At 42.6% G+C, this 27,737-nt stretch overlaps 1 protein-coding gene across 2 annotated transcripts in view; it reads right to left on the reverse strand.

Annotated features, from left to right (window-relative positions):
• MID1 (midline 1) overlaps positions 1 to 27,737 on the reverse strand; it is a 192,598-nt gene that overhangs the window by 50,476 nt on the left and 114,385 nt on the right. For both annotated transcript variants that reach the window (XM_040423767.1, XM_040423768.1), the window contains exons 4-6: positions 20,066 to 20,173; positions 7,269 to 7,417; positions 2,566 to 2,693 (exon numbers count right to left, since the gene is read on the reverse strand). In XM_040423767.1, coding sequence (XP_040279701.1) covers positions 2,566 to 2,693; positions 7,269 to 7,417; positions 20,066 to 20,173 — 385 coding nt within the window. The remainder of the gene's footprint in view (positions 1 to 2,565; positions 2,694 to 7,268; positions 7,418 to 20,065; positions 20,174 to 27,737) is intronic.

A 27,737-nucleotide genomic window follows, 5' to 3' on the forward strand; every position in this document is an offset into this window, starting at 1 on the left:
GAAAACATATGGTGCCGGGGGGAGGGGCCAATGACAGGCGTGGACGGGGACAAGCCTCCCTAGCATCACCCGCAATGCTAGGAAGGGTCGTCTCCGTCTGCCATTGGCTCCTACCCCCCCCCCCCCCCCCCCCCCACACCGGGGGTTTTCATCCGTGTACAGGGAGAAGCAGCAGCAGTGGTGCGGGGACCAGGAGAGGGGAGAGAGATAAGTATATTACCAGTGAGGGGCCCCGGCACATGGGGGGGGGGGCTGTTTCAGAAATTGGATAACCCCTTTAAGAAGGGCTATAAACTGTATGCCAGATGTATTCAACATGCCTAATCCTTCTTGTGCCCTAATATCTGGGGACCAAACATCCTTATGAAATTGGTGGATTTGGTTAACACTAGTCACATTTGCAAACAGGTGATACTAGGATTACTCTATTGAAAGAGGGTATTTGCTAGCATATGCCATCAATGTCAGATAGGTGCAACCTCTGAGATCTGCACCTATCTCCAGAACAGAGCCTAAGAAATGAAGGAAGAGCAGCCTCGCATGTGCAGCTAACCTCTGGTCACTCCTATGGGAGTATCCGAATATAGTCAGCTATTTCTGGCAGTCCTATAGCGATAAATGGAGAGGTGGTCGCACTTGCGCATCTTGCTCTCCATTCACCTCCATGGGACTGAGCATGCTTGCTCAGCTATTTTCAGAACTCCCATATGAATGGAGAGCCAACCGAGCAGGCGCAGTGTGATCTCCTTCTATTTGGGGACCCTGTTCTGGATATAGGTGCAGGTCTCAGAGGTGGAACCCACACCTATCTGTCATTGAATATCCTAGCGATATGATATCAATGTTCCATATGGGAATACCGCTTTAAGGCTGCATACACCCTCAGGTGCATTTTTCTTATTATTATTGCATTGTACTCATTTTGAGCTAAAAATAGTTTTTTCTATTGGTCTTTATTAAAAATATTGAGCCCCTTTCTCGGTACAGCCTTGAGATTCACTAGTAGCAGTCTCTGTTTTACTCTGTTCCATCAGACAGCTCAGCAGACGGCTCTTTATCTCTGACATTATAAACACTCATTATAGCTGTTATAGCTTAATTTAGAGATGGTTATGTGTTATTAGATAGGTACAAACGAAGTCTAGGCAAATTTTAAGCCTTTATGACAAACCTGCTGAATATTTTTGACAAATAATTGAAAAAAAAAAAGATTTTGAGCCCAAAATGAGTAAAATACAATTATAAAAAAAATGCCCCCGAAGGAGTACATAGCCTTTAAGGCTCTGCTCAGTCCATTTGTAGTATAACCCAGGAAAACCATATATGTTGATCCTGTCCAGACTCAAATGGGCCTGATGTATGGCAAAGTGTGCCCTTTTAACATGTATTCAGAAAGCATACTTCTGTGGTATGAGTTTTATTAACAATGGGAGTCAATGGCTGATGTGTGAAACTGTATAGCAAATAGTAAATATATGTATGTTCACTATGAACATGGTGTGAACATCATTCTAAGGCCTCATGCAGACAACAGTATGTTAGGCCTGCGTTTTAGGATCCATTTATCTCTATGGCTTGACAAAAATTGTGGACAGCACACAGCCATTCCGCAAATTATAGATCATCTCCTATTCTGGTCTGGTTTGCAGACAAGAATAGGAATTTCTATAATAGGGACTGAGGAAAGTGCAAGATGCAGATGGCCGGTATCAGTATTCTGCGGATCCATAGAGTGCATCCAGTCATGTGAATGAGGCCTAAGTCACTAACTTATATATTTTTTTTTGTGAACAGCATAATCTATCCAACTGCAATTAACAGGCGCAACAAGCTATATAAAAATAGAGTAAAGTTGGGTATTGCTATTGGTTCACATATATTATAGAGAAATTACATGCACTACTGCATCAGAAAGTGCTTATCGGGCCAATATAATGTTGGTTCCCTACTTATAAGGCTACTTTCACATTAGCGTTTTCAATTCCGCCATTGAGATCAGTCATAGGATCTCAATAGCGGAAGAAAACGCTTCAGTTTTGTCCTCATTCATTGTCAATGGGGACAAAACTGAACTGAACGAAACGGAATACACCAAAATGCATTCCGTTCCGTTTGGTTGCGGTCCAATTGCGGACAGAATAACGCTGCAAGCAACATTTTTATGTCCGCGATGTGTCAATGGGGACGGATCAGTTTTCTCTGATACAATAGAAAACGGATCCGTTCCCCATTGACTTTCAATGGTGTTCAAGACGGATCCGTCATCGCTATAGAAGACATAATATACAACCGGATCGGTTCATGACGGATGCATGCGGTTGTATTATTGTAACCGAAGCATTTTTGCAGATCCATGACGAATCTGCAAAAAACACTAAAGTGAAAGTAGCCTAACACAGCTTTCAATGACAAAAATCAGCATAAAGCCACTGGTCTGCAATTCCATTTGCTGTTCTCGACCCCTCTAATTATGTCCTCGTGACAAGGCACAGCCTGCTGAAGTGAATCATGATCAGCTTTTGTCATTTGAATGATTAAATTAGTGATGACTGACTGCCGCTTTACCTGTGAGATAATCAAGACATTCTAACAGCTTCTTCTCTCTGGAAAAATCCAACGCGAATGTGTCAAATGTGTCATTCAGATTAATCTCCGGGATCAGCACTTGGGAGGATGCAGTTGCCATTGAAACTCTAAAAACAGAACAACAAAAGTCTTAATAGAGGCTCAACCCATTGTTAGCTCAGAAAACAGCATGGGTGGCTACCCCGCCGGTGCAGAAAACACCTGTTGGTGTGAAAAATAGGTCTGGAGGGATATGAAAGGCATAAGCAGCCAACTTCAAACCATAGCATTTAAAGGGGCTTATCAGGGCTAATAAATACAGTTTATCAAAGTGGGCACACAATGCTCACAAATTGGGTTGTGCACTATGTAGTGGCTACAGGACCTTAAAGGGTTTTTTTACCCTCAGGGTCCTTTCAGGTAGGACCCTCACCCCCCTGCCCGCCAAAGAGGCTGGACCTGATCCTAACGGCTGGGTTACAGCTACTTTGCTCCTCCGCTGCAGCTCTATGGTCTTCCTGCACCAACATCCAGTTTGATGTGTGTCAGGTGGTGGCTGTAGCCAATGAATGGCTGAAGCGGGGACGTGTCCCCCATGCATCATGTCAAAATCACTTTAATAAACTCTATAGCAGGTAGAACCTAAGCTTTGTGGCCTTAATGGGGGTGGACACATTTTGGAGAGGTTTGGTCAACCACCCTCCTGGCCAGAGCTGTAAAAGGGAAGCATACTTACCTGCTCCCAGCTGCTGGGTACCAGGTTCTTCACTTCCCATCCTTGGCTGTCTCGCTTGAGTCCCCTGCTGTCAACATCCGCCTGCTGTGGCCAATCACTGTCCGCAGCGGTGACCTGTCCCTCTTACGACACGTGACCAATTGACCTGATGCAAGGGGAGAAGGTCACCGCTGCAACCAGGGATTGACTGCAGCAGTGTCAACGTTGATGTTGACAGTGGGCGCCTGGAGCTAGGCAGCCAAGGACAGGGAGTGAAGGAGCCAAGACCAAGTGGTGGGAAGCAGGTCAGTATTCTCCCCTTTTGCAGGTCTGGCCAGGAGGAAAAGTGGTCAAAAAAGCCCAAAAGGTGGCTAACCCCATTCAGGAGTTTAAATGGGTTGCAAAGGTAAAAATAAAAAAAATAAAAATAAAAAATTATATATCTATATCTATCTATCTATCTATCTATCTCTATATATATATATATATATATATATATATATATATATATATATATACACACACATACACTCACCTAAAGAATTATTAGGAACACCATAGTAATACGGTGTTGGACCCCCTTTTGCCTTCAGAACTGCCTTAATTCTACGTGGCATTGATTCAACAAGGTGCTGATAGCATTCTTTAGAAATGTTGGCCCATATTGATAGGATAGCATCTTGCAGTTGATGGAGATTTGAGGGATGCACATCCAGGGCACGAAGCTCCCGTTCCACCACATCCCAAAGATGCTCTATTGGGTTGAGATCTGGTGACTGTGGGGGCCATTTTAGTACAGTGAACTCATTGTCATGTTCAAGAAACCAATTTGAAATGATTCGAGCTTTGTGACATGGTGCATTATCCTGCTGGAAGAAGCCATCAGAGGATGGGTACATGGTGGTCATGAAGGGATGGACATGGTCAGAAACAATGCTCAGGTAGCCCGTGGCATTTAAACGATGCCCAATTGGCACTAAGGGGCCCAAAGTGTGCTCAGAAAACATCCCCCACACCATTACACCACCACCACCAGCCTGTACAGTGGTAACAAGGCATGATGGATACATGTTCTCATTCTGTTTACGCCAAATTCGGACTCTACCATTTGAATGTCTCAACAGAAGTCGAGACTCATCAGACCAGGCAACATTTTTCCAGTCTTCAACAGTCCAATTTTGGTGAGCTCATGCAAATTGTAACCTCTTTTTCCTATTTGTAGTGGAGATGAGTGGTACCCGGTGGGGTCTTCTGCTGTTGTAGCCCATCCGCCTCAAGGTTGTGCGTGTTGTGGCTTCACAAATGCTTTGCTGCATACCTCGGTTGTAACGAGTGGTTATTTCAGTCAACGTTGCTCTTCTATCAGCTTGAATCAGTCGGCCCATTCTCCTCTGACCTCTAGCATCCACAAGGCATTTTTGCCCACAGGACTGCCGCATACTGGATGTTTTTCCCTTTTCACACCATTCTTTGTAAACCCTAGAAATGGTTGTGCGTGAAAATCCCAGTAACTGAGCAGATTGTGAAATTCTCAGACCGGCCCGTCTGGCACCAACAACCATGCCACGCTCAAAATTGCTTAAATCACCTTTCTTTCCCATTCTGACATTCAGTTTGGTGTTCAGGAGATTGTCTTGACCAGGACCACACCCCTAAATGCATTGAAGCAACTGCCATGTGATTGGTTGACTAGATAATTGCATTAATGAGAAATAGAACAGGTGTTCCTAATAATTCTTTAGGTGAGTGTATATTCGTCAGCTTTTTTTATTTTTCCAAAAAGGAGCACCATATCTGTCCATGGTCTGTCGCTGGTGTAATCCCTATTCAAATATATGGAGCTAAACAGTAAAGGCTGTCACCCCTCCTGATGAGTGTTTTAACAACTACTTGCATTCACCATATATTGACAATACCAAAGCACCTGTTCTTATCACTCTGTGCCATTCCTCTATTTCTGCTAGAAGTTATGAATGAATTGCCACTACAGGTCCAGCTGGGTGTTACCAGTTCGAATTGTGCCTCTGCATAGTCTGATGCTGGAAGCACTGACTGGATATCGTAAGACAGTCAGGGGCAAGCTCAGATGGATATTTATTTGCAGACTGCTGGCAATTCATTCATAAACTCCTAGCAGGAATAATAGAGGACTGTCATAACAGTCATAAGAACAGATACTCCAGAATTGTTATTACACGGGAATGCAAGCCGTTCTGACAACACATCAGGTTACACGTTACATGTCAGGAGTCGTGGTGAGTAAATCTTTACCATTCTGCCACCCAGAAAGTATATTTTTACATGACTTTTCCTCTTTTGATCTATTAATTGCAAAAATTGTCACTTTACAGTATGTACAGTGTTTTTTTTTTTGGGGGGGGGGGGGGGGGATACTTCTCTATGAAAATGGGAAATGTTGCCTAAAACAACTTTTTCCCTAGAGGACCATGTGTTTTAGGTTCAGGAAGGGAGATTTATCGATGATCGAATGTATAATGCGACTGCCAGACGCCATTATGTATCTGTTAAACGTGTGATTATGCAGGCATTATGGCAGGGTTTCCATGGGGTGGCCACAACCCCATGACGGCCAATGACTGCATGAAATTACATTCAAATTTGTGAGGCCACTGGCTGCCATGGGTGAATGTGGTTGTGACCACCGCATTTCAGCCACCCGGAGGATTCCAGCCTGAGGAATGCCAGGGTTAATTGGCAGCTGTACCTTTTAATACACGTCAAATATAGCTGTCACGAGGGGAATATTGTAACATTTCTATGAATATGTTGCACAGTTTGAAAATCAACAGAAGCTTTTGTTAACATGACCTCTAACGTGTGTACTCTTTTAGCCACAATATGATTTTTTTTTTTTTTAAAGTGCATCAATATTATTAAGGACTGGTATTTAGTATAAGTTTCCCATGAGGAAAATCTTCTGTGTCTACCCTGCTAATATCAATTTCGCAAGTCTTGAAAACAATGCGTCGAAGAGCCAAGTCTGGTGACTTTAAAGGCCAACTTTCGAATTCCTGGGAACGTTTTCCTGATAAATTGTGCACATACGCCATATAACTCTCCAAAATAGCTTGGCAACAAACATGCTGCATTAAACCAAATCAGATTCAGTTTCCGCAGTAGACTAGAAAATAATGGTGGGCATGTTAAAGTGGGAGACACAAGATTCAGATTAGAAACAGTAAACCATATATCATCTGCTACCATAAGCTGCCGTCAATTGAAATACAAACAGACGTAATGATATTTTATGCTAGAAATCAGTTCATCTGTGAATATACCATGATGAAGTATGGTCGCCGTCTGGTTTGGTTTAACCTGCTGCAGAGATGACTTGTGGTTTCAACACACCATCATGGCTGCCAATCACTGGCGATGTGGATGCTTCACCTCTGTGGCCATAAAAGGAGTGCCACAATCACAGATGAACAGAGTACCTAAAAGTTTATCATTTTAATAATTTTTTAAGGAACTGGAAAATCTTGTAAACTAGTTAGGGATTCACATCAATATCTGACTGGTGGGGGTCCAATCCTCAGCAAGCGCCCCATCAGCTGTTTGAAGAGACAGTGGTGCTCCAGTGAGCACTGCGGCTTCTTACTAGGCCAGTAACGTCACGTTCATTGGTCATGTGGCCTAGGTGCAGCTTAGTCCCATTCAAGTGAACAGGGCTGAGCTTTGATACCAAGCATAGCCACTATTTAATGTGTGGTGCTGTGCTCAATAAGCTGCAGAGGCCACAGAGCTCCACTAAGCAGAGCGGCCTCTTCAAACAGCTGATCACCAGGGGTGCCAGATACTCCAACCCTCACCGATTCAATATTCATGACCTGAGAATTGGTCATCAATATAGGAGTCTTGGAATACATTAGCAAGGAGTTTACAAGAACTTTATATTTTCTTATATGAAAAATATATTTTTGCTTCACATGGATAAAGATCAAAATATTAAGAAAATAAATCCCATTACCTTTCCGTAATACTTTTCGCTGACTGGAGGAAGCGAGCATGGTCGGCCTCCTTCAGAGACTGCTCTGCTTGGGAGATGAGAGATGTAGAGCGCTCAATGCACTGCTTGCAATTCCCCACTTGCTGGGCCAACTTCCTCAACCTGACCACCTTAAAGAAAGAAAAGTCAAAAACATAAAAACACATTAGAATTCTTAAATTCTAATAAAAAATTCTTATTAAAAACATCAGGAGACACCGATCATACTTAATCCCAACAGAAAGAATGCATTGTGCAGTGCGAGGATGACAAACTGATTGCCTCTCTGAAGACAATAAAAGGTATAACTGGCTCGCTTGTGTGAGAAACCATTTGAAGTAGGACAAAACTGCACTCATAGAAAGGATATTTGAGCTTTAGTTGGGATCTCCATATTCTAGAAAGGTTCTCCATAAATAAACTCCCCCAGTACATAGCATTTTGGCCAATAATTTGGTGTACAGTCATAGTAATGGTAGTCTCATCTTTTAGGCTGAACAATTCTGCCTGACTAGAGTTTATAATGGCCATTGTGTCCATCCCTTCGGCTCTAAGAATATCCCTGCATCCTGAAGAAGATGCAGATGTGACCAGGGCTTTACTAATAAAATTAGCAACTTGAAATTAAGAGGCTCTTCATCTTTCTTAAAGGAACACTCCAGGTAAACCTGAAAAACTATGCCGAGGGGGGAAGAGCTTGACCCAAGTATTGTCTACTTGGTGTGCTTTGAACCACTCCCTCAGGCCCTGCACTAGGCATAATGTATACATTTTGCTTGTTACATTTCTAATCCAATATCTACCAAGCATCTGCTTGTTTTCCCTATGCCTGTGTCAGTTTCATTCTAGTGCCTGAAAACCTGCACAAGACATACTAGGGTGTGAGTCCTTCTACACAAGATGATTTTCTGCCCCTTAACAATCGCCAATGCAGTATGCCGAATGGTGCTCGTTAAGTAACATTGACATGCTGCAGTTATTGTTAGTATGCCGATGAATGATAATTAAAGGAGTTTTCCGTGAGCTTATCCATCAATGAGATTCCAATACCCAACCAATTCTGACGAGCACTGTGGCCTCCTCACAGCATACAATGCACAGTGTCGTACATTGTATAGCGGCTGTGTTTGGTATTGCAGCTCAGCCCCATTCGCTTGAAAGGGACTGAGCTGCGCCTAGGCCATGTAACCAAAAGCTGATTGGCGACTGTGCACGGAGCCCCCCACTGATCTGATATTGATGACCTTTACTTAGGATAGGCCATCAACACTGAACTCCCTGAAAACCTCTTTAACACACATGTATGTGCGCATAAACTTTTCATTTGTCGGCAGCACGTCCTCAGTTTTTACAGGAAGATATGCTGCTGACAAAAGGTGATTTTTAATGGCAGAAAAGATGCAATCCCCATTTGATCAGTGGCTGGTGTGAAAGGGCCATAAGATATAGACACTGAATTCCTATCCCTGCTAGACATAGATGTGACTAGATACATATTCTGTACAACACTACTGTAGATGTTGCCACATGCAAGTTCCCAAGCATGGTAGCTTTGCTAGTAATATTAAGGATTTGGAGGGTACTATATCTCCTTATGGAGAGCGCCTAATCGACGTAACACTCCTCTGGAATTCTGTGAGCAAATCAGCTCTTAGCAAGCTCTGTCTCTAATGCTACCAGATGTAAGGTAACCAAACTAAAAGTCAATATTTGACCTTTTAAACAGGCCTTGAGACATGACTTTGATAATAATTAAGCCAGCACCTTAACTGGGTGAGAGGCCTAAGGCTGCGTTCACACGGGCGAGTATTCCGCGCGGGTGCAATGCGGTAGGTGAACGTATTGCACCCGCACTAAATCCTGACCCATTCATTTCTATGGGGCTGTTCAGATGAGCGGTGATTTTCACGCATCACTTGTGCGTTGCGTGAAAATCGCAGCATGCTCTATATTCTGCGTTTTTCACGCAACGCAGGCCCCATAGAAGTGAATGGGGTTGCGTGAAAATCGCAAGCATCCGCAAGCAAGTGCGGATGCGGTGCGATTTTCACGCATGGTTGCTAGGTGACAGTCTATTCACTATATTATTTTCCCTTATAACATGGTTATAAGGGAAAATAATAGCATTCTGAAAACAGAATGCTTAGTAGGTGATCAATTGATGGTTAAAAAAAAATAAAAAATATTAACTCACCTTCTCCTCTTGTTCGCGTAGTTCCCGGTCTCTTCTTTACTTCTTTAAAGATGAGCTATGGGCTAAAAGACCTTTGGTGACGTCAGATCACATGCTCCATCACCACGGTGATGGACCATGTGATTGGAGCATGTGATCTGACGTCACCAAAGGTCCTTTAGCCCATAGCTCATCTTTAAAGAAGTAAAGAAGAGACCGGGAACTACGCGAACAAGAGGAGAAGGTGAGTTAATATTTTTTATTTTTTTTAACCCTCAATTGATCACCTACTAAGCATTCTGTTTTCAGAATGCTATTATTTTCCCTTATAACCATGTTATAAGGGAAAATAATAACATCTACACAACATCTAACCCAAACCTGAACTTCTGTGAAGAAGTTCGGGTCTGGGTACCACAGTCGGTTTTTTATCACGCGCGTGCAAAACACATTGCACCCGCGCGATAAAAACTGAACATCGGAACGCAATCGCAGTTAAAACTGACTGCAATTGCATTCCTACTCGCGCGGGTTTGCCGCAATACACCGGGACGCATCCGGACCTAATCCGGACACGCTCGTGTGAACCCAGCCTAAGTCAGGGTTCAGGGGACATTGTATTTCTTTATGGAGAGCGCCCAATTGGGGTATGGCCTCTCACCCAGGTAAGCCAGTACTCTCTGCTCCACACTAATGAGGAGCAATCAACCCGAAACAGCTGTCTGCAGATGAGGTGCTGGCTTATTTATTATCCAAGTCATGTCTCAAGGCCTGTTCAAAAGGTTGAACACTGACTTATAGCAGGGGTCAGCAACCTCTGGCAGTCCAGCTGTTGTGAAACTACAACTCCCTATCACTTCTATGGGAGTTCTGAGAACAGCCAAGCAAGTGTGCATGCTGGGAGTCATAGTTTCCCCACACCTGGAGTGCCGGAGGTTGCTGATCGCTGACTTCTAGGATAACTACTTTACATCTGGTGGCATTAGAGACATAGCTTGCTAAGAGCCGATTTGCATCCCTTCTTCCTAGTAAGGTTAAAAGGGTTCCATTTTAAATAATAAGAATAGCTGCAATAAAAGTGTGATTTACAAATCGCATGCATTAGGTCTTAAAAACCACTGAGCATGAGGTCATTTGTTTAGATAATCCCTGTGTAACTAATCACTGGAGGAGACAAGCATATACCGGCATCAAATCACAGCACATGGGCTGTGTGGGAGTCTGTATCCAAGTGACATTTTGGCAGTAATGCTGAAAACATTATTAATAATGCTGCAAAATGGATGACTTTTCCTGTGAAATTAGAAAATGACGGTAAATAGTCTCAGAGATCCTTTTCATAGCTTAAATACATTCCTCATGTGTGTAATAATACTTAAAATGTAAGTGCTAAGCAGAAAAGACCGTCTATATAATGCCAATCTTCTCAGGGCCAAAACAAGCACAGCTGGCCCCATACTCTCGCCATGCACGTCATTTCCTGACAGATTTCTCTTTTAACATGATAACCACAATTTGTGATAACTAAAATCACTGAGATGCAAATAATATTTTATTCTGTGAGCCATGTCCCCCCACCCTTTAAAGGATAACAAATACGAGAGTCTAATATTTTTTAATGCAAAGTGCAGATTGCGTTATACCGGAAAACTTGGTCCATTGAGCACCAGGCATGAGGATGTTTAATGAGCACACCGAGACCACCAAACGGATTATTTAATCAAAATAAAATTCCTAAGTAGGTTTCATACTGTACCGGTTGCATCATTGTTAATACAGTACATGTGTTCAAATTCATACCAGTACAACCATTAAACATCAGGTTTAAATATTACACACAGTTATTTAAAGAGGACCTTTTAGTTTAGATAAATATCTTTACTTGCGGGATACCTCCCGCTGATGCTGCCAACCTGCCTGCCATTGGTACAGGGAGAAGGAGATGCCAGGGTTTCTCAATGGGCATCTCCTTCTCTTTGGCTGTGATTGGATCGTGGCACAGCCAGGGAGAAGGAGACGCCCATTGAGAAACCCTGGCATCTCCTCCTCCTCCTTCTCCTCCCTGTACCGATGCTCAGTATTAACTATTAACTGAGTGGGAAAATTGCAGGGGGGCACAGCAGGGTGTAGGAGCAATATATAAAAATATATATATATATATAAAAAAAAACAGCAGGGTGGCAGCATCAGCGGGGAGGGGCAGGGTACCCCGCAAGTAAAAGTATTTATCTAAACAAAAAAAACCAAAAAACATTAAAGCTCCTCTTTAACCACTTAAGGACCACAGGTTTATACCCCCTTAGTGACCAGGCCCTTTTTTACAAATCGGCACTCCACAACTTTAGCGGTTTATTGCTCGGTCATGCAACTTACCACCCAAATGAATTTTACCTCCTTTTCTTCTCACTAATAGAGCTTTCATTTGGTGGTATTTCATTGCTGCTGACATTTTTACTTTTTTTGTTATTAATCGAAAGTTAACGATTTTTTTGCAAAAAAATGACATTTTTCACTTTCAGTTGTAAAATTTTGCAAAAAAACGACATCCATATATAAATTTTTCTCGAAATTTATTGTTCTACATGTCCTTGATAAAAAAAAAATGTTTGGGTAAAAAAAAAAATGGTTTGGGTAAAAGTTATAGCGTTTACAAACTATGGTACAAAAATGTGAATTTCCGCTTTTTGAAGCAGCTCTGACTTTCTGAGCACCTGTCATGTTTCCTGAGGTTCTACAATGCCCAGACAGTAGAAAAACCCCACAAATGACCCCATTTCGGAAAGTAGACACCCTAAGGTATTCGCTGATGGGCATAGTGAGTTGATAGAACTTTTTATTTTTTGTCACAAGTTAGCGGAAAATGATGATTTTATTTATTTATTTATTTTTCTTACAAAGTCTCATATTCCACTAACAAAAAATAGAAAAAACTTCCATGAACTCACTATGCCCATCACGAAATACCTTGGGGTGTCTTCTTTCCAAAATGGGGTCACTTGTGGGCTAGTTATACTGCCCTGGCATTTTAGGGGCCCAAATGCGTGAGAAGTAGTTTGAAATCAAAATCTGTAAAAAATGGCCGGTGAAATCCGAAAGATGCTCTTTGGAATGTGGGCCCCTTTGCCCACCTAGGCTGCAAAAAAGTGTCACACATGTGGTATTGCCGTACTCAGGAGAAGTTGGGCAATGTGTTTTGGGGTGTCATTTTACATATACCCATGCTGGGTGAGATAAATATCTCGGCAAAAGACAACTTTTCCCATTTTTTTATACAAAGTTGGCATTTGACCGAGATATTTCTCTCACCCAGCATGGGTATATGTAAAATGACACCCCAAAACACATTCCCCAACTTCTCCTGAGTACGGCGATACCAGATGTGTGACACTTTTTTGCAGCCTAGATGCGCAAAAGGGCCCACATTCCTTTTAGTAGGGCATTTTTAGACATTTGGATCCCAGACTTCTTCTCACGCTTTAGGGCCCCTAAAATGCCAGGGAAGTATAAATACCCCACATGTGACCCCATTTTGGAAAGAAGACACCCCAAGGTATTCAATGAGGGGCATGGCGAGTTCATCGAATTATTTTTTTTTTGCCACAAGTTAGCGGAAATAGATTATTTTTTGTTTTTTCTCACAAAGTCTCCCTTTCCGCTAACTCAGGACAAAAATTTCAATCTTTCATGGACTCAATATGCCCCTCAGCGAATACCTTGGGGTGTCTACTTTCCGAAATGGGGTCACATGTGGGGTATTCATACTGCCTTGGCATTTTAGGGGCCCTAAAGCGTGAGAAGAAGTCTGGAAAATAAATGTCTAAAAAATTTTACGCATTTGGATTCCGTGAGGGGTATGGTGAGTTCATGTGAGATTTTATTTTTTGACACAAGTTAGTGGAATATGAGACTTTGTAAGAAAACAAAAAAATTTCTGCTAACTTGGGCCAAAAAAATGTCTGAATGGAGCCTTACAGGGGGGTGATCAATGACAGGGGGGTGATCAGGGAGTCTATATGTGGTGATCACCCCCCTGTAAGGCTCCATTCAGATGTCCGTATGTTTTTTACGGATCCACGGATACATGGATCGGATCCGCAAAACACATACGGACATCTGAATGGAGCCTTACAGGGGGGTGATCAATGACAGGGGGGTGATCAATGACAGGGGGGTGATCAGGGAGCCTATATGGGGTGATCACCCCCCTGTCATTGATCACCCCCCCTGTAAGGCTCCATTCAGACGTCCGTATGTTTTTTACGGATCCATGGATACATGGATAGGATCCGCAAAACACATACGGACATCTGAATGGAGCCTTACAGGGGGGTGATCAATGACAGGGGGGTGATCAATGACAGGGGGGTGATCACCCCATATAGACTCCCTGATCACCCCCCTGTCATTGATCACCCCCCTGTCATTGATCACCCCCCTGTAAGGCTCCATTCAGATGTCCGTATGTGTTTTGCGGATCCTATCCATGTATCCATGGATCCGTAAAAAACATACGGACGTCTGAATGGAGCCTTACAGGGGGGTGATCAATGACAGGGGGGTGATCAATGACAGGGGGGTGATCAGAGAGTCTATATGGGGTGATCAGGGGTTAATAAGTGACGGGGGGGGGGGGGGTGTAGTGAAGTGGTGTTTTGTGCTACTTATTACAGAGCTGCCTGTGTCCTCTGGTGGTCGATCCAAGCAAAAGGGACCACCAGAGGACCAGGTAGCAGGTATATTAGACGCTGTTATCAAAACAGCGTCTAATATACCTGTTAGGGGTTAAAAAAATCGCATCTCCAGCCTGCCAGCGAACGATCGCCGCTGGCAGGCTTAAGATCCACTCGCTTACCTTCCGATCCTGTGAACGAGCGCGCCTGTGTGCGCGCGTTCACAGGATATCTCGGCTCACGCGAGATGACGCCAATCGGCGTTAGTGTGACCTGGGAGAGCCGCCGCAATGACACCTTTCGGCGTTAGCGTGGCGGCAGGTGGTTAAAGGGGTTATCCCACAAATCAGGGTCACCTAAAAGGTTTCACAAGGATATTAAGCACTCTTTTGAACTAAGTTGTACTGTTTCCACCTTAAAAAATATATACTTTTTCCTTCTCTGTTCATCTCAGCACAGCTGCTAAACTTTGCTAATGTGGACAAGCTACTGGGCAGTGTCACATGACCCATTTCTCTATTTTCTGCCTAAGCTCCCCAAACTCATTGCACTATTTTACTAAACCAATGTTCCAGAGCACCACCAGTAGCAGTAAATATACTCCCCAGTAAGTTCCCTAGTCAGTCTCCTTACCCCCTCTGGCAGTCTTAAATATGTAAACTAGTACTAAGCTCAGAAGGCAAATGGATATAAACTTACCGCACAGATTGTAAGCTCTTGCGAGCAGGGCCCTCAATACTATTGTTTGAGTTGTTGACTAATTTGCTACTCTGTAATGTGTGATAATGTTTTTATATGAATTCTCTAATTGCAAAGTACTATGGAATATGATGGCGCTATATATTATTCTTCTTATTATTATTAATAAACATTGAACACCAGGTGGCACCATGCTATATAAGTAAATGTAAAATCTCTTCAAAAAGGGGCATTTTTTATGCATACAAATTGTAAAATATTGTTAATTTTTCCTGATCTATGTAATATGTACAATGGGATAATAATTGGCCTCCCTATTATTTTATTGCCTTCCACTACTGTCCAATTCTTAATTCATACAAGGAAATTCTTCCTTTCTTCCTCGTCACAAGGTGCACTATTCTAACATGATCATCCCAACAGGTGGGGTTCAGGTGTGACTGCACCTCCTTACAGTTATACCCCTGGTAGAAAGAAACCTGGAAGGAAGAAAGGAAGGAAGGGTGGCAGTGAGGAAGTCCAAATAATTTGTGTGTAAAGTTGACCATCCACCTCTCAAATTTCTTCAAAATCCAACCAACATTGTGAGATACTTCACCATTGGAACACTAGTTGTTAGAAGCCATGTACTGCAAAATATGTAGAACTACTATACATCAGAAGAAATTCTATAAAACCAGGTTTATATTAGAATGGGACGGTTTATGTGTGAGTGTTCGGAACATCATACAAGAAAATCATGACAGTGGTGACTTCACACCAAGTCATCAGGATCTGGATGTGGACTTCTTAATACTTGGTCACCAGAGACATTGGCTACACAGTAGAAGGAGAATTTAGTTGATGCCTAATTCCTTGAATTTAACTTCAGTACAAGACTGGCCATGCCCTGTAGCTGACTTTTTACTGTTGCTGTGACACAGCTGAAAAACAAATATTATTTTAATGTGACTGAATATGCAAAAGTGAAAATGGTCAACCTCAGACTCTTAACTGAATTGAAGCCACTTGAACATTTCAGCAATGCTTAATTCTTGAAGGGGGGGGAGTATAAAAAAAAATACAAAAATCAATCACCAGGACTTAACCGATTAAATCTGTCATTTGAATAATTTCTTTTGCATTACTCATTCCCACCCTTATCCTTGGGCTTGAAAGTTCAGGTGCTGCCAAGCCTGACACTGCAATGCTGAGAACAAATGGTGTATCTAGACGACCCCGCCAAATCTTACAATGCTTCATAAGTCAACTATTTCCCAGATTTGCACATCCAATCCTGGATCAACTCTGACTGTAAACCACAACACAGATTCTTGGTTCGGAGCTGATGAGTCTGTAAGCAGCGCAGAATATACTGTGCATGAGCCAGAGAACCAAATAAACACAGGGTAGAAGAGGACAGATGGAGATAAACTTGTGGTAAGTCAGAAAAGGAATTCCTTTATCCTGAACAGAACACTTCCCCTCCTTTGTTAAAAATAAACTGCTGACCTAAGATGTACATATCACTCTGGCAGTTTCTTCAGGCTTTTGGGTGGTATAAGTTATTAATACAAAAATTAGATTTCCTTGTGTCTGCTTTCCAGATTACTCAAGTCCCTCTGTCGCTGGTAAAGGGCAAACAACTAAGAATCCAGATAACCCAACGCCCTGATAGACATGCCAGGTTTAAAAAAGGCAACCGTTAAGGGTTTTCTGGGAAAGTTAAAAAAATAAAAATGATACCCGGAGCTGCCCCAGTATGAAGTTTTTTTTCCAAGAGTACCTAGGAGGCATGCTGTTCTGTTGGTATTTCGGTCCCTGTTGCTCCTCATTTCTTGGTCCTGCCTTAATGCATAGGAAATGGCAAGAGATGCCTGCGCAGCCAATCCCTACCTGCAGCTCTGCCCAATCTTCTGAGCAGAAATTTCTGGTCATTTTCTGTGCGTCAAGCTGAAACCAGGATAAGTAAGCCTGCGGGGACCGTAGGATGTCAACCTTCTTTTTTTTTTGCGGACCGCAAAACACATATGGTCGTGTGCATGTAGCCTTAATGTCAGGAAAAATGTCTTTAAATTTAAATATGCACAAAAGGCTGGGATTAATCATTGCTGACAATATGAAAGAGCGCACAAAAACGTTAACAGAACTTAGGCTACTTTCACACCTGCGTTTAGGTGCGGATCCGTCTGGTATGTGCCCAGATGGATCCGCACCTATAATGCAAACGCTTAGATCCGTTCAGAACGGATCAGTTTGCATTACCATGAACAAAAAAAAAAAATTTCTTTTTTTTTTTTTTTTGTTCATGATAATGCAAACGGATCCGTTTTGACTTTACATTGAAAGTCAATGGGAGACGGATCCGTTTGAAAATTGAGCCATACTGTGTCAACTTCAAACGGATCCGTCCCCATTGACTTACATTGTAAGTCTGGACGGATCCGTTTGCCTCCGCACGGCCAGGCGGACACCTGAACGCTGCAAGCTGCGTTCAGGTGTCCGCCTGCTGAGCGGAGGATAAACGGAGCCAAACTGATGCATTCTGAGCGGATCCGCATCCATTCAGAATGCATTAGGGCTGGACGGATCCGTTCGGGGCCGCTTGTGAGACCCTTCAAACGGAGCTCACAAGCGGAGACCCGAACGCTAGTGTGAAAGTAGCCTTAATTAATAACGACTAGAGATGGGATTCGATTTGGGTGAATTTTGGAGAGAAAAGAAAAAGAGAAAACAGAGAAAAATATAATAGTCCAAGGAGACCTCAAAGCATCATACCCACTTTTCAGTCCAACTGGAGCACTTTTTATTTGGGGCCTGAAACAAAATCGGCTGATTTGGCCAAATCGTATTTTGAGCGACTTGCTCATATTTAATAAAAACTATCTTTCAATTATCTTTCTAGGGCCAAGAGAGGGAGTCCTTAATTTTTTTCTGCAATACAATGTCAAGTTCTGTTATTGGAGAGGTGTCCAATGTTGAATTCCCTGCTGTAGGCCAAGATACGGACTAAAATATAAGAGATATGGATTGCTATGACAGGATAGGAAAGAAAACGTAAATACATGCTGCAGAGAACCTGTCACCTCTCCTGACATGTCTGTTTTTGTAAATAGTTGCTTTCCCATGAAATAAAGATTCTCGAGCATTTTTACAACTTTGCTGCGCCACTCTTCCTGTTATTCCTCCCAAAAATGTGTGAATAAATTGGCGACCAAAAGCCATCCTTCCCCTGTGCAAAAAACCTCAACATGTTAAACCTCGTTTGGAATTTATTCATATATTTTTAGGGGAATAAGAGGAATGGCACAGTGCAGAGTTAAGAAAAGATGCTGCTGGACTGTCATTTCATGAAGGATGCAGGTATTTTATAAAATAAAGGCTAAAAATAAAAGCAAATAAAAGTAAAAAAAAGTTTTTAAAATATAACAAAATCCATAAAGTATGAAAAATTCTAACCACTGTATACATTTTTTATTGCCAGAATCGCACTGACCCTCAGAATAAGGTTGTCATGTCATTTTTAGCCCACAGTGAACGCTGAAAAAGAAAAAACTCAAAAAGGCAGAATTATTTTTTTACATTTTTTCCCCCCACAAAGACTCTTTTTTTTCCATGTTCCAATATAATACATGGTAAATTAAATGGTGCCGTTTAAAATATAACTTGTCCCACAAAAACCTTCCCCACATATACGGCTGTGAATAGAAAAAAGTAAAAAAAATAAAAGCTTTGGCTTTTGGCAGGAAACAGAAGCGAAAAACCAAAAAAATTGTCATGGTCCTAAAGGAACGAATAAAGCTTTGTACAAAAACACTGACTTGACTATTTTAAAAATATCCCAAATCTTTATCATTCCGCTGACCAGGCCCATGAAAGCCCTCACCGTATTTGGAGATAGAAAACTACTTGTGACCTTTCACCTCATGGACCGCTGCTCTTCAAGCACTTTTACATCAGCAATGGGGCAGCAGGTCTTTTATATAAAGTTAATTAGAGGTGCAGGACAGCTTTAGTGAACCAGTAAAACCCCCACTGGACTTTATTCTTAGCCGGCCCTTTTCTCATTAGACTTGACATTTAAAGCTAACTTCAGAACTACAAAATGCCACATACCAGGACGGCACAGCTATGCCAACAAATCAACACAAACTACAGCTCTCGCTAACCTCAAGGGAGGCAGAAATAAAGCTATTGTGATATGAGAGACAGCTCTGCACGCAGAAAGGTAGCACTGACGTAACCTTACAACTAAAACCTTACTCTAGAAAATCCTGTAATGATCAGATTTATCTACATCTCTTATTACAAAGACAAAAAATGGCAAAAATATAAAAAACATTTAAAAAGATTTTCAACTTTCTGAAGATAGTGTCCTCTGCAGACGCCCACTGATCATAAGAAAGAGGGTCTATACTACTCGGTTTAAATGGAGAGGTGGTCACACATGTGCGCTGCTGCTCCATTCAGCTCCACGGGAGTGCCGAAGACAACTGAGCGCATATCCAGCTCACTCAGCTTTTGGGCCAAGAGCTTTTATCCCTTGTAAGGCCTCATGCACACGAACATTATTTGGGTGAGCATCTGAGCCCGCATTTACTACAATTGGGCCACAAAAGATGCGGACAGCACCCCCATCTGTTGCTCCATTCCGTGGCCCCGCAAAAAAAAACAAGAATAGGCATTTCTAGTTATGAACAAGAATAGGCATTTCTAGTTATGGGCGGCCCGTTCCGTTCCACAAATTGCGGAACGCACCCGGACAGCATCTGTGTTTTGCCGATCCGCAATTTGTGGACTGCAAAACATGGCCCGCTTGTGTGTATGAGCACCAAGTAATGCACCCCGGTGTGAGCAGCACATTTTCAGCCACTGAACGTAAACAGAAAGGGTGCATTCACATGTGATGTCAACAGCAGTGGGAAAATCTGCAGCACATTTTGCAGGGAGCAGGGAGGGAGGGTCTGACCACAGAAAGAAGTAGAGCTTGGGTGCAACAAGAGCAAAGGTGACGCCCCCATTGCACCAAAGGCCTAATTGCATTTTAAGAAAAGACATTCTAACTCGGGAACAGAGCCTTGGATCAGCACAACAAAAACTGCGTTTTAATTCAGGTGAACCACAGCGATGTGTCTATGCAAACAGATGGATAGGGAGGTCTATGGTGACAGATTCCCTTTAAATGTGACATTCACATTGCACAAGTAGAAATATCTCTTGGTCAGTCTACAGAGAGATTCATATTGAGATTTCCATACCTTGCCTTCCTTAATTTTTGTTCCAATAATTTGTCTCCTCTGCTGTATGATTTCAATGAGTTGATCACTCTCTTCCATTAATTTAGCCTCTTGACGAGATGCATTTACCTGCAGAAATGAGATTGAATTGCATTAAAACAAGAACAAAAAAAGTCACATTGCCATAAAGTTGCTGTGTATCCAACCTGATCAACAAGCCTTTAGAAATATGGATCCACCTGGCATACGCCTAGCTCTAGTATGCAGTTGAACGGTTCACAAAGTTCAGTCTGCTTCACATTTACCTGCAAATCGTAAAATCTAAAAAGCCAGCAATATTGGTGCCTTTCGCTGAGGGCAGCATAGTATAGTGACAGGGGCTAGGATTTAGTACTGACGGAGTGAATCTCCCAGCGGGCGCCAGACCTGTGAGAGAGATGAATCTGATGGCCCTGCCCCCTGATCTGAGGTCTGATTGGGGCTGATCTGAGGCTGGGGCGGTCTGATCTGAGGCTGGGAGGTCTGATGGGGGTGTGATCTAAAGTTGGGGAGGGTCTGATTTGAGGTTGATGGGGGGGTCTGATAGAAGGCTGAGGGAGGTGGGGGGCAGATCTGAGGCTGAGAAAGGGACAAAGGCAAGGACAGTTGCGAAGAAAGAGGCAGGGACAGTGGCAGGAAGAGTGAAAGCTGGACCCCCGTGGGATGAGCTTGGCTGCCATCAATGCCAAATAAAGAACTAAATATGTAAAATTCAGAACTTAAAAATTAGACTGCTAAGGTGATCAAAATGGCACCAGTACTATATGTAAATATATATATATATATATATATATATATATAATCCTATAAATATATAAATATAAAGAGAAAAATGGCGGCACTGGCTACAAGGAGAAATAGCGGGTGCACGTCCCTAGGGGAATAGACTGGTATCCCCAATGAATAAATCCAGAAAAAAGAGCGGCACTCCACAAAAATAAATAAAAGCAAGTGAACCTTTATTCACCCCAGTGGTGCAACGTTTCGGCTCTGGTCACGAGCCTTCCTCAAGCAAAGATACAACTCCAATGACAGTGATTATATAGGAAATACAGATCATGTGATCACAACCCAGTGGGTGTGTTTAACAAAACATAACAATAATATACAGCGAATACACTTGGTATCGTATAGTGCACAAATACTGATCTCCATAAAAAACATCATGGTGCGTACTGAGTACATAATATATATGAATATGGATCAAGTACATAAACCTGATCAAATGATGTGTCCACATTTGTTATACATAAGTGTAAGGAGGGGGAGGAGCAACGAAGTGATATCGCAAAACATACCCATCAGCAAGGAGGCTCATTCAGCGCCGTAGAGTCGGCGTTGTGGATGTCTTTCTGCGCAGGCGTGGCACCGCACCAATCCCGAATGTTCAGCGGACAGGAAGCGCTATGCGTCATACAGTGGGCCGACACACCCGCGTCACTTAGGGCGTCATTCCAACAGGACACAATGCGTTATCCCATGCGCATGCTCAGTAGAGAAATTAGGCTAAAGACGCCATCTTTGTGACTGGAGAGCTGCCCTCAAACAATTACTATGCAAATCGCATCCAACCAAGAGCAAAACCGGGCATGGGGGGCTTGAGAAGGGCACAAGGCATCCCATAAGACAGGGTACCTATATGTCCCACCCCGGCAGAAAATCCACCACAGCCACAAAGAACTAAATATGTAGAATTCAGAACTTAAAAATTAGACTGCTAAAGGTGATCAAAATGGCACCAGTACTATATGTAATTATATATATATATATATATATATATATATATATATATATATATATATATATATATATTAGTGCAGGTGCCATTTTGTGCTGCAAAAATACATAGCGCTATATATATATATTTTTTTAACTGAAGCGCAATTTCTGTAATTTGCCCCTAAGGGCTCATGCGCACGAACCTATTTTCTTTCCGTGTCCGTTCTATTTTTTTTAGGGAAACGTATACGGAACCATTCATTTCAATGGGTCGGCAAAAAAACGGAAGGTACTTCATGTGCATTCCATTTCCGCATGTCCGTATTTCCGTTCTGCAAAAAAATAGAACAGGTCCTATTATTATCCACATTATGGACAAGGATAGTACTGTTCTATTAGGGGGTCAGCTGTTCTGTTCCGCAAAATACAGAATGCACATGGACGTCATCTGTATTTTTTGCGGACCGCAAAATACATACGGTCGTGTGCATGAGGCCTAAGTCAGTTATATGTTTGACCAAATACAGCAGTCAAATTTTTAAGTTGAGAATTTTGTATGGCCCGCGAATGATGTTACAAATATCCAAATGGCCCTCGGCAGCAAAAAGGTTCCCCACCCCTGCTATAAGGCTATACGCACATGGGTGCAGTTAGAAACAGAAAATCCCATTTCCATTCGGAATTCTGTCCCTTTCTGCACCAAATTGCGGTTTATGTTGCAGATTTGATGTGGTTTGGCCGCAGATTTCAACCTTGCATTCCACACAAAATGTCACACAAAACATGCTGTGGATTTCAGACTTTGCACTGCAGGTCAATTTCCTCACAGAAAAAGAAAGCAAAGCGTACATGAGATTTGTTTATTCTCATACCATTTGATGCACGAAAATCCGCAAAGAAAAAACGTCTGCAATTCAAAACTCGTGCATTTAACCTAATGCTAGATTTGTGAGGCTTTATAGTCAATAAGTGGATAAAAGTGGTTAAAATTTTAGTAGACTGTCTACCAACAACCATTTGTTAAAAAAAAACATAATTAGAAGCCAACAATCAAGAAAAATTATGAAAACATAGGTGAATCAAGCCCTGCACTCCACTGCAGGTTAAGAAATACTAGACATTTCTGAATGCATTCTGTATGGACATCCTGTGCTGCACCCATCCTCAAACATTTCCCAAAGTAGTTAGCAGGTAGGAGACAAGGTTACAAAAATGTTATGACAAATGGGAAGTGTATAAATAACTGTGATAAATATTTGATAAAAGATCAGTATCCCTTCAGTAAGGGCTCATGCACAGAAAAAAAATTTGTCCACATCCGATCCACAATTGTGCAGGTCGGATAAAGACCCATTCACTTCAATGAGGCCGCAAAAGATGCAGACAGCACTCCGTGTGTTGTCTGAATCCGTATGCCTGTTCCGTGACACCCACACAAAAATAGAACATGTCCAGACAAGAATAGGACTGTTTTATAGAGGCCAGGTCATTCAGATCTGAAAAATGCGGAATGCTGCTACTTGCATAGCTCAGTATAATTTGTAATAGTCACCTGAGCTGGACTGGTAAACAGCCACTTATTTGGGGAGCAGCACATCCCTGGCAAGTAGTCTGTTACTCATGCCTTTAACTCTAGGCCAAAAGGTTGCAAAAAAAAAGAAAAAAAATTCTTAACCATTTTTTTTTTTTTTTTTTTAGTACCCGTGTTTTTGAAAGGCAAAACTCCCCCCCCCCCCTTTCTGCTATGCAAATCAATCTTTATATGTTTTTTGGCGATATAAGGGCCTTCATTTTTATTTAAATTTTTTTATTTCATTTTTTATACCCAGGAAAATGTAAAAAATAAAAGGGGGGGGGGGGGGAAGAAACAGCATTTCAAAAGTTTTAGCTCTTTTTTGTCACTAGAACAATGTGAATCGAATTTTTTTTTTCTAAAAATGATGTTCTCTTTCGTATTGCTCGCATTGATATAAGGGATGTACGGGTTATGTTCACCAGGGTGAGGCTGGAAGATGCGGTGTGGCATTTTTTCAAGGCTTGAGAAAGGCTCAATTGTAGAGCCGAAACGTTGCCACACTATGGGTGAATAAATCTTTTGGATTTTGTTTTATCCTATGCTGGAGTGCTGCTCTCTTTTTTACATATGATTATTGGGTAAGCTTTAGCCCTCAGAGCGTGCACCCGGCTATTTCATATTGCATCGGTGCTGCCTCCTGTTTTTTGTTTTATTATAAATATTAAATATATATATAAAATTTATTTACACCTTGTGCCCCCCTCCCATAAAGTTTATACAAGAACTTTGGGGGGACATTTAACATGACTTTTTATTTTTTATTGCTGACATATTAGCCCAGTTACATGGGAAATACAACCCATAGAGGTTTTATACAAGGTTCTACAACCTCACTGCAGAGCTAGTCTGGTATGCTAAGACTCAGCAGCTCGTGCAGACACCTGGCCCCCAGCGATCACATGAACCAGAGCAGGAAGCTTTGTCTCTATACACAGCACTCATTGGGCACTGTGTATGCAGCGAACGGAAAGTCAGGAATGGTACAAAATTTGTCCCTGCCTTCTCTAGGTCACTGACAGTGGGCTCAACACTCCTGCAGCTGCATGACTAGCGTACAGATGCTATCTCTGAAAGAACTTTTAAAAACATCCATGCAGAGATAAGTGCCACCCGCCTGGACATATAAAAAAACAGGTGGTCAGCAAACCGTTAAACATATTTTTAGAACATTAAAATGGGTTTGGACTTCCGGTTCCGGCGCCAGCATGGTGAGGAGCGTGAGTTAGAGGCTCCGTACCCCACTGCACAAAACTCGGCTAATCCCCAGAACACCGGACTGAAAATACACTACTTTCGGTACAGTTAGCTACCTATTGGTGATCGATCCGGTATATGGACCGTTACCTTATTCAGATGGGGAAAAAAACAACAAAAGAGGCTCCGACCAAGGCGGGAAAGGCACCAGCGCTGACAGACATGGCGGACAGCCAAGAACTGGATGAAGTGACACAGGCAGCACAGCTGGCAGAGCTAGGTGCCCGCAGCAAAGTTACAGACGTCGGGAGGATGGAAATTGATTACAAGCACCTGGCTTTGGAGGTGGCCACTCGCATTCTCCCAGACCTTCAGGAGGCTATGTCTTCCACGATCACACAGTCATTTGCAGCCATGCAAGCTGAATTGGTGCAACATGGGTCGCGACTGAATGATCTTGAACAGAGGTTAGTGGCGGTGGAATCAGACCAGGAGGCCGTACATATGCGACTCAAAGAAGCATTGGAAGAGAACACCAGGTTGTGGGAAAAAATTGACGATCTGGAAAATAGATCGCGCCGGAGTAACCTACGGATAGTAGGCCTACCAGAAAGCGTCTTACCTGGTGAGCTGATAGATATGTGCGAGAACGAACTTCCTAGAGCTCTTGGGATAAATACACGCTGCAAGGCAGAAAGAGCACACAGAGTTGGCCCCCCTCAAGGATCGTCTAATGCCACGAGGCGGGTACTGAACCCAGAGGCGCCAAGCAGAAATAATAAGCCACGGCAAGTCATAGTGAAATACCTTGACTACTCCGATAAAGTGGCAATCTTGAGAGCATACAAGAAAGGTGGAGCGGCATTGAGATTGAGGGGGCATTCGATATTACTGTTCGGTGATTTCTCGGCAGAGGTAACACGCAGAAGGAGAGCTTTCGCGCCCATTTGCTCTCAACTCTTCAAACAACAACGCCGATTCGCGCTGATTTACCCGGCTATATTAAGGGTCTTCTACCCTAATGGGAACACGGCATCCTACACGGATCCAGAGGAAGCGGCGCGGATGCTGCTGGAGCCATCTCACCGTTCCAAGAACTTACCTGCCATTACTTATTCGGAAGGCCAGGATCCATTGCGACGAGACCAGAGAGAAACCCGCTCCATGAGGTCAGCTTCAGCCCAAGATCGTGATCCGATGCCACCAGCTCCGCAAGATGCCGGATGAAGAGGTGCTGTTCCGGATGGGAGGAAGATGAGTATTTTGCTATGCTGCGATAGCATTCATTCCGGTTATTTTCTCTTATGGACATAAGATAAGGGACGTTAATTTAGAAACTGGGGGAGGGGATTAGCTACTAAGGCCTCAAAAAAAAAAAAAAAAAAGAAGAAAAAAAAATATAACAAAACAATAAAAAAAAAAATAAAATAAAATAAATATATATAAAAGGAGAAAGAAGAAGAAAAAGAGGGGGAGGGGCTATTGTTGAATCTTACATAGGGCTACACTATGTGCATTATGTTCTTGTTGTATTGTTGCCATGTGGAGCCTCTTCATCATTTATTGTGCCATACGATAAGTGGAGGATTGTATGATATGAATACATAAAAGTGCTTGGGGGGAACGGCAGTAGGAGAAGTAGTGAGGTTGGCAATTTATGTGCTTTTCCCTGCTGGAAAAAAGTGAAGTTCAAAGTTTTGGTTGTGGGAGAGTTAGGAGACTGCTAAAAATCAGGGGATGCATCATACATCTCACTGATTTGCTTCAGTGGTTGGTTTGGGGCGGGTTGGGGGGATGTTTTGGGGGGATGTTTTGGGGGGAGGTTAAGGGATAGGTACACCTTTTGCACAGTGAGGAATATGAGTAAATCTATCGGAACGCTTCAGTACGGATAGTTGCATTAAAGTTATCTCTTGGAACGTGAAAGGCCTGCGGTCCCCTAATAAACGCAGGTTGGTCTTGCGACATCTGAAGAGACTTAAGGCAGATATAGCTCTTTTACAAGAGACCCATCTGCAACAAACAGATTTTTTTAGGATGAAGAAAGATTGGGTAGGAGACATTTATGGCTCGGAAGCGGTGGACAGGAGAGCAGGTGTATTAACTCTGATTAAAAGGGGATTACCCTATAAGGTGATTGAACATGTTCATGATGAGGCGGGTAGAATATCCCTGATACGATTGTCCTCAATGGGAGGGGAAGTAAACATTTATAACATATATGGCCCAAATGAGACTAATGGAGAATTTTTTCGGGAACTACAGGATAGGATCTCGAAGGATGGCACAGGGATCAAACTAGTAATGGGAGATATGAATGCAGTGAAGGATCAGGAAGAAGATAGAAGTGGGGAAACGTCGAAACAAACTAGAATAATGCCACAGAATGCTCATTTTGCGAAATTTGTAAGTGAATCTGGTCTTATAGATATCTGGCGAACTTTCCATCAGGAAGGTAGGGACTTTACTTTTTTCTCGCATGCACACCAAACTTGGTCACGTATAGACTACATTCTCTCTAACAGGGAGGGAGGGGGTAGGCTTGCGGAGCCTAAGATCGAAGATATGATCATTTCAGATCATGCACCGATCTCAGTATTATTTAGGAACCATCTCCCCAGAGGTAAAGATTTTATATGGAGGTTCCCTTCCACCCTCATCCGAGATGAGGAGTTCAGAAATATGTTAAAGGGATGGTGGTTAGAGTATAAGCAAGACAACGAAGGAACGGTAGACCCCCAGATATTGTGGGATGCGGGCAAAACAGTTCTGAGAGGGAGAATAATGGCATACATGTTCAGTAAGAAAAAAGCCATTAAACTGAAAATAGAGAACCTCAGCAATAGCCTAAGGACAGCCTATACGATGTTTAAAGATAAACCCAACACCTCATCACGCCATTATTGGACACAGGCCAAACGGGATTATGAAACTTGGGTGCAGAAATGGGAAAACCTAGCCCAATCAAAATGGGAGTCGCAGCTATATAAGCATGGAAATAAAGCGGGAAAGTTACTGGCCAGACTGGCCAGGGGTCGTAGGCCATTGACTAGCATTCTGGCCCTAAAAAATGACAAAGGGGAACTGAGAACTCACCCAGGAGAAATAAACAACATACTGAGAGGTTATTATAGCAAGTTATATAGTTCTACTTCCCTACCTAAC

This window comes from Bufo bufo, chromosome 3 (genome assembly GCF_905171765.1).
Source record: "Bufo bufo chromosome 3, aBufBuf1.1, whole genome shotgun sequence".
Lineage (NCBI taxonomy): Eukaryota > Metazoa > Chordata > Amphibia > Anura > Bufonidae > Bufo > Bufo bufo.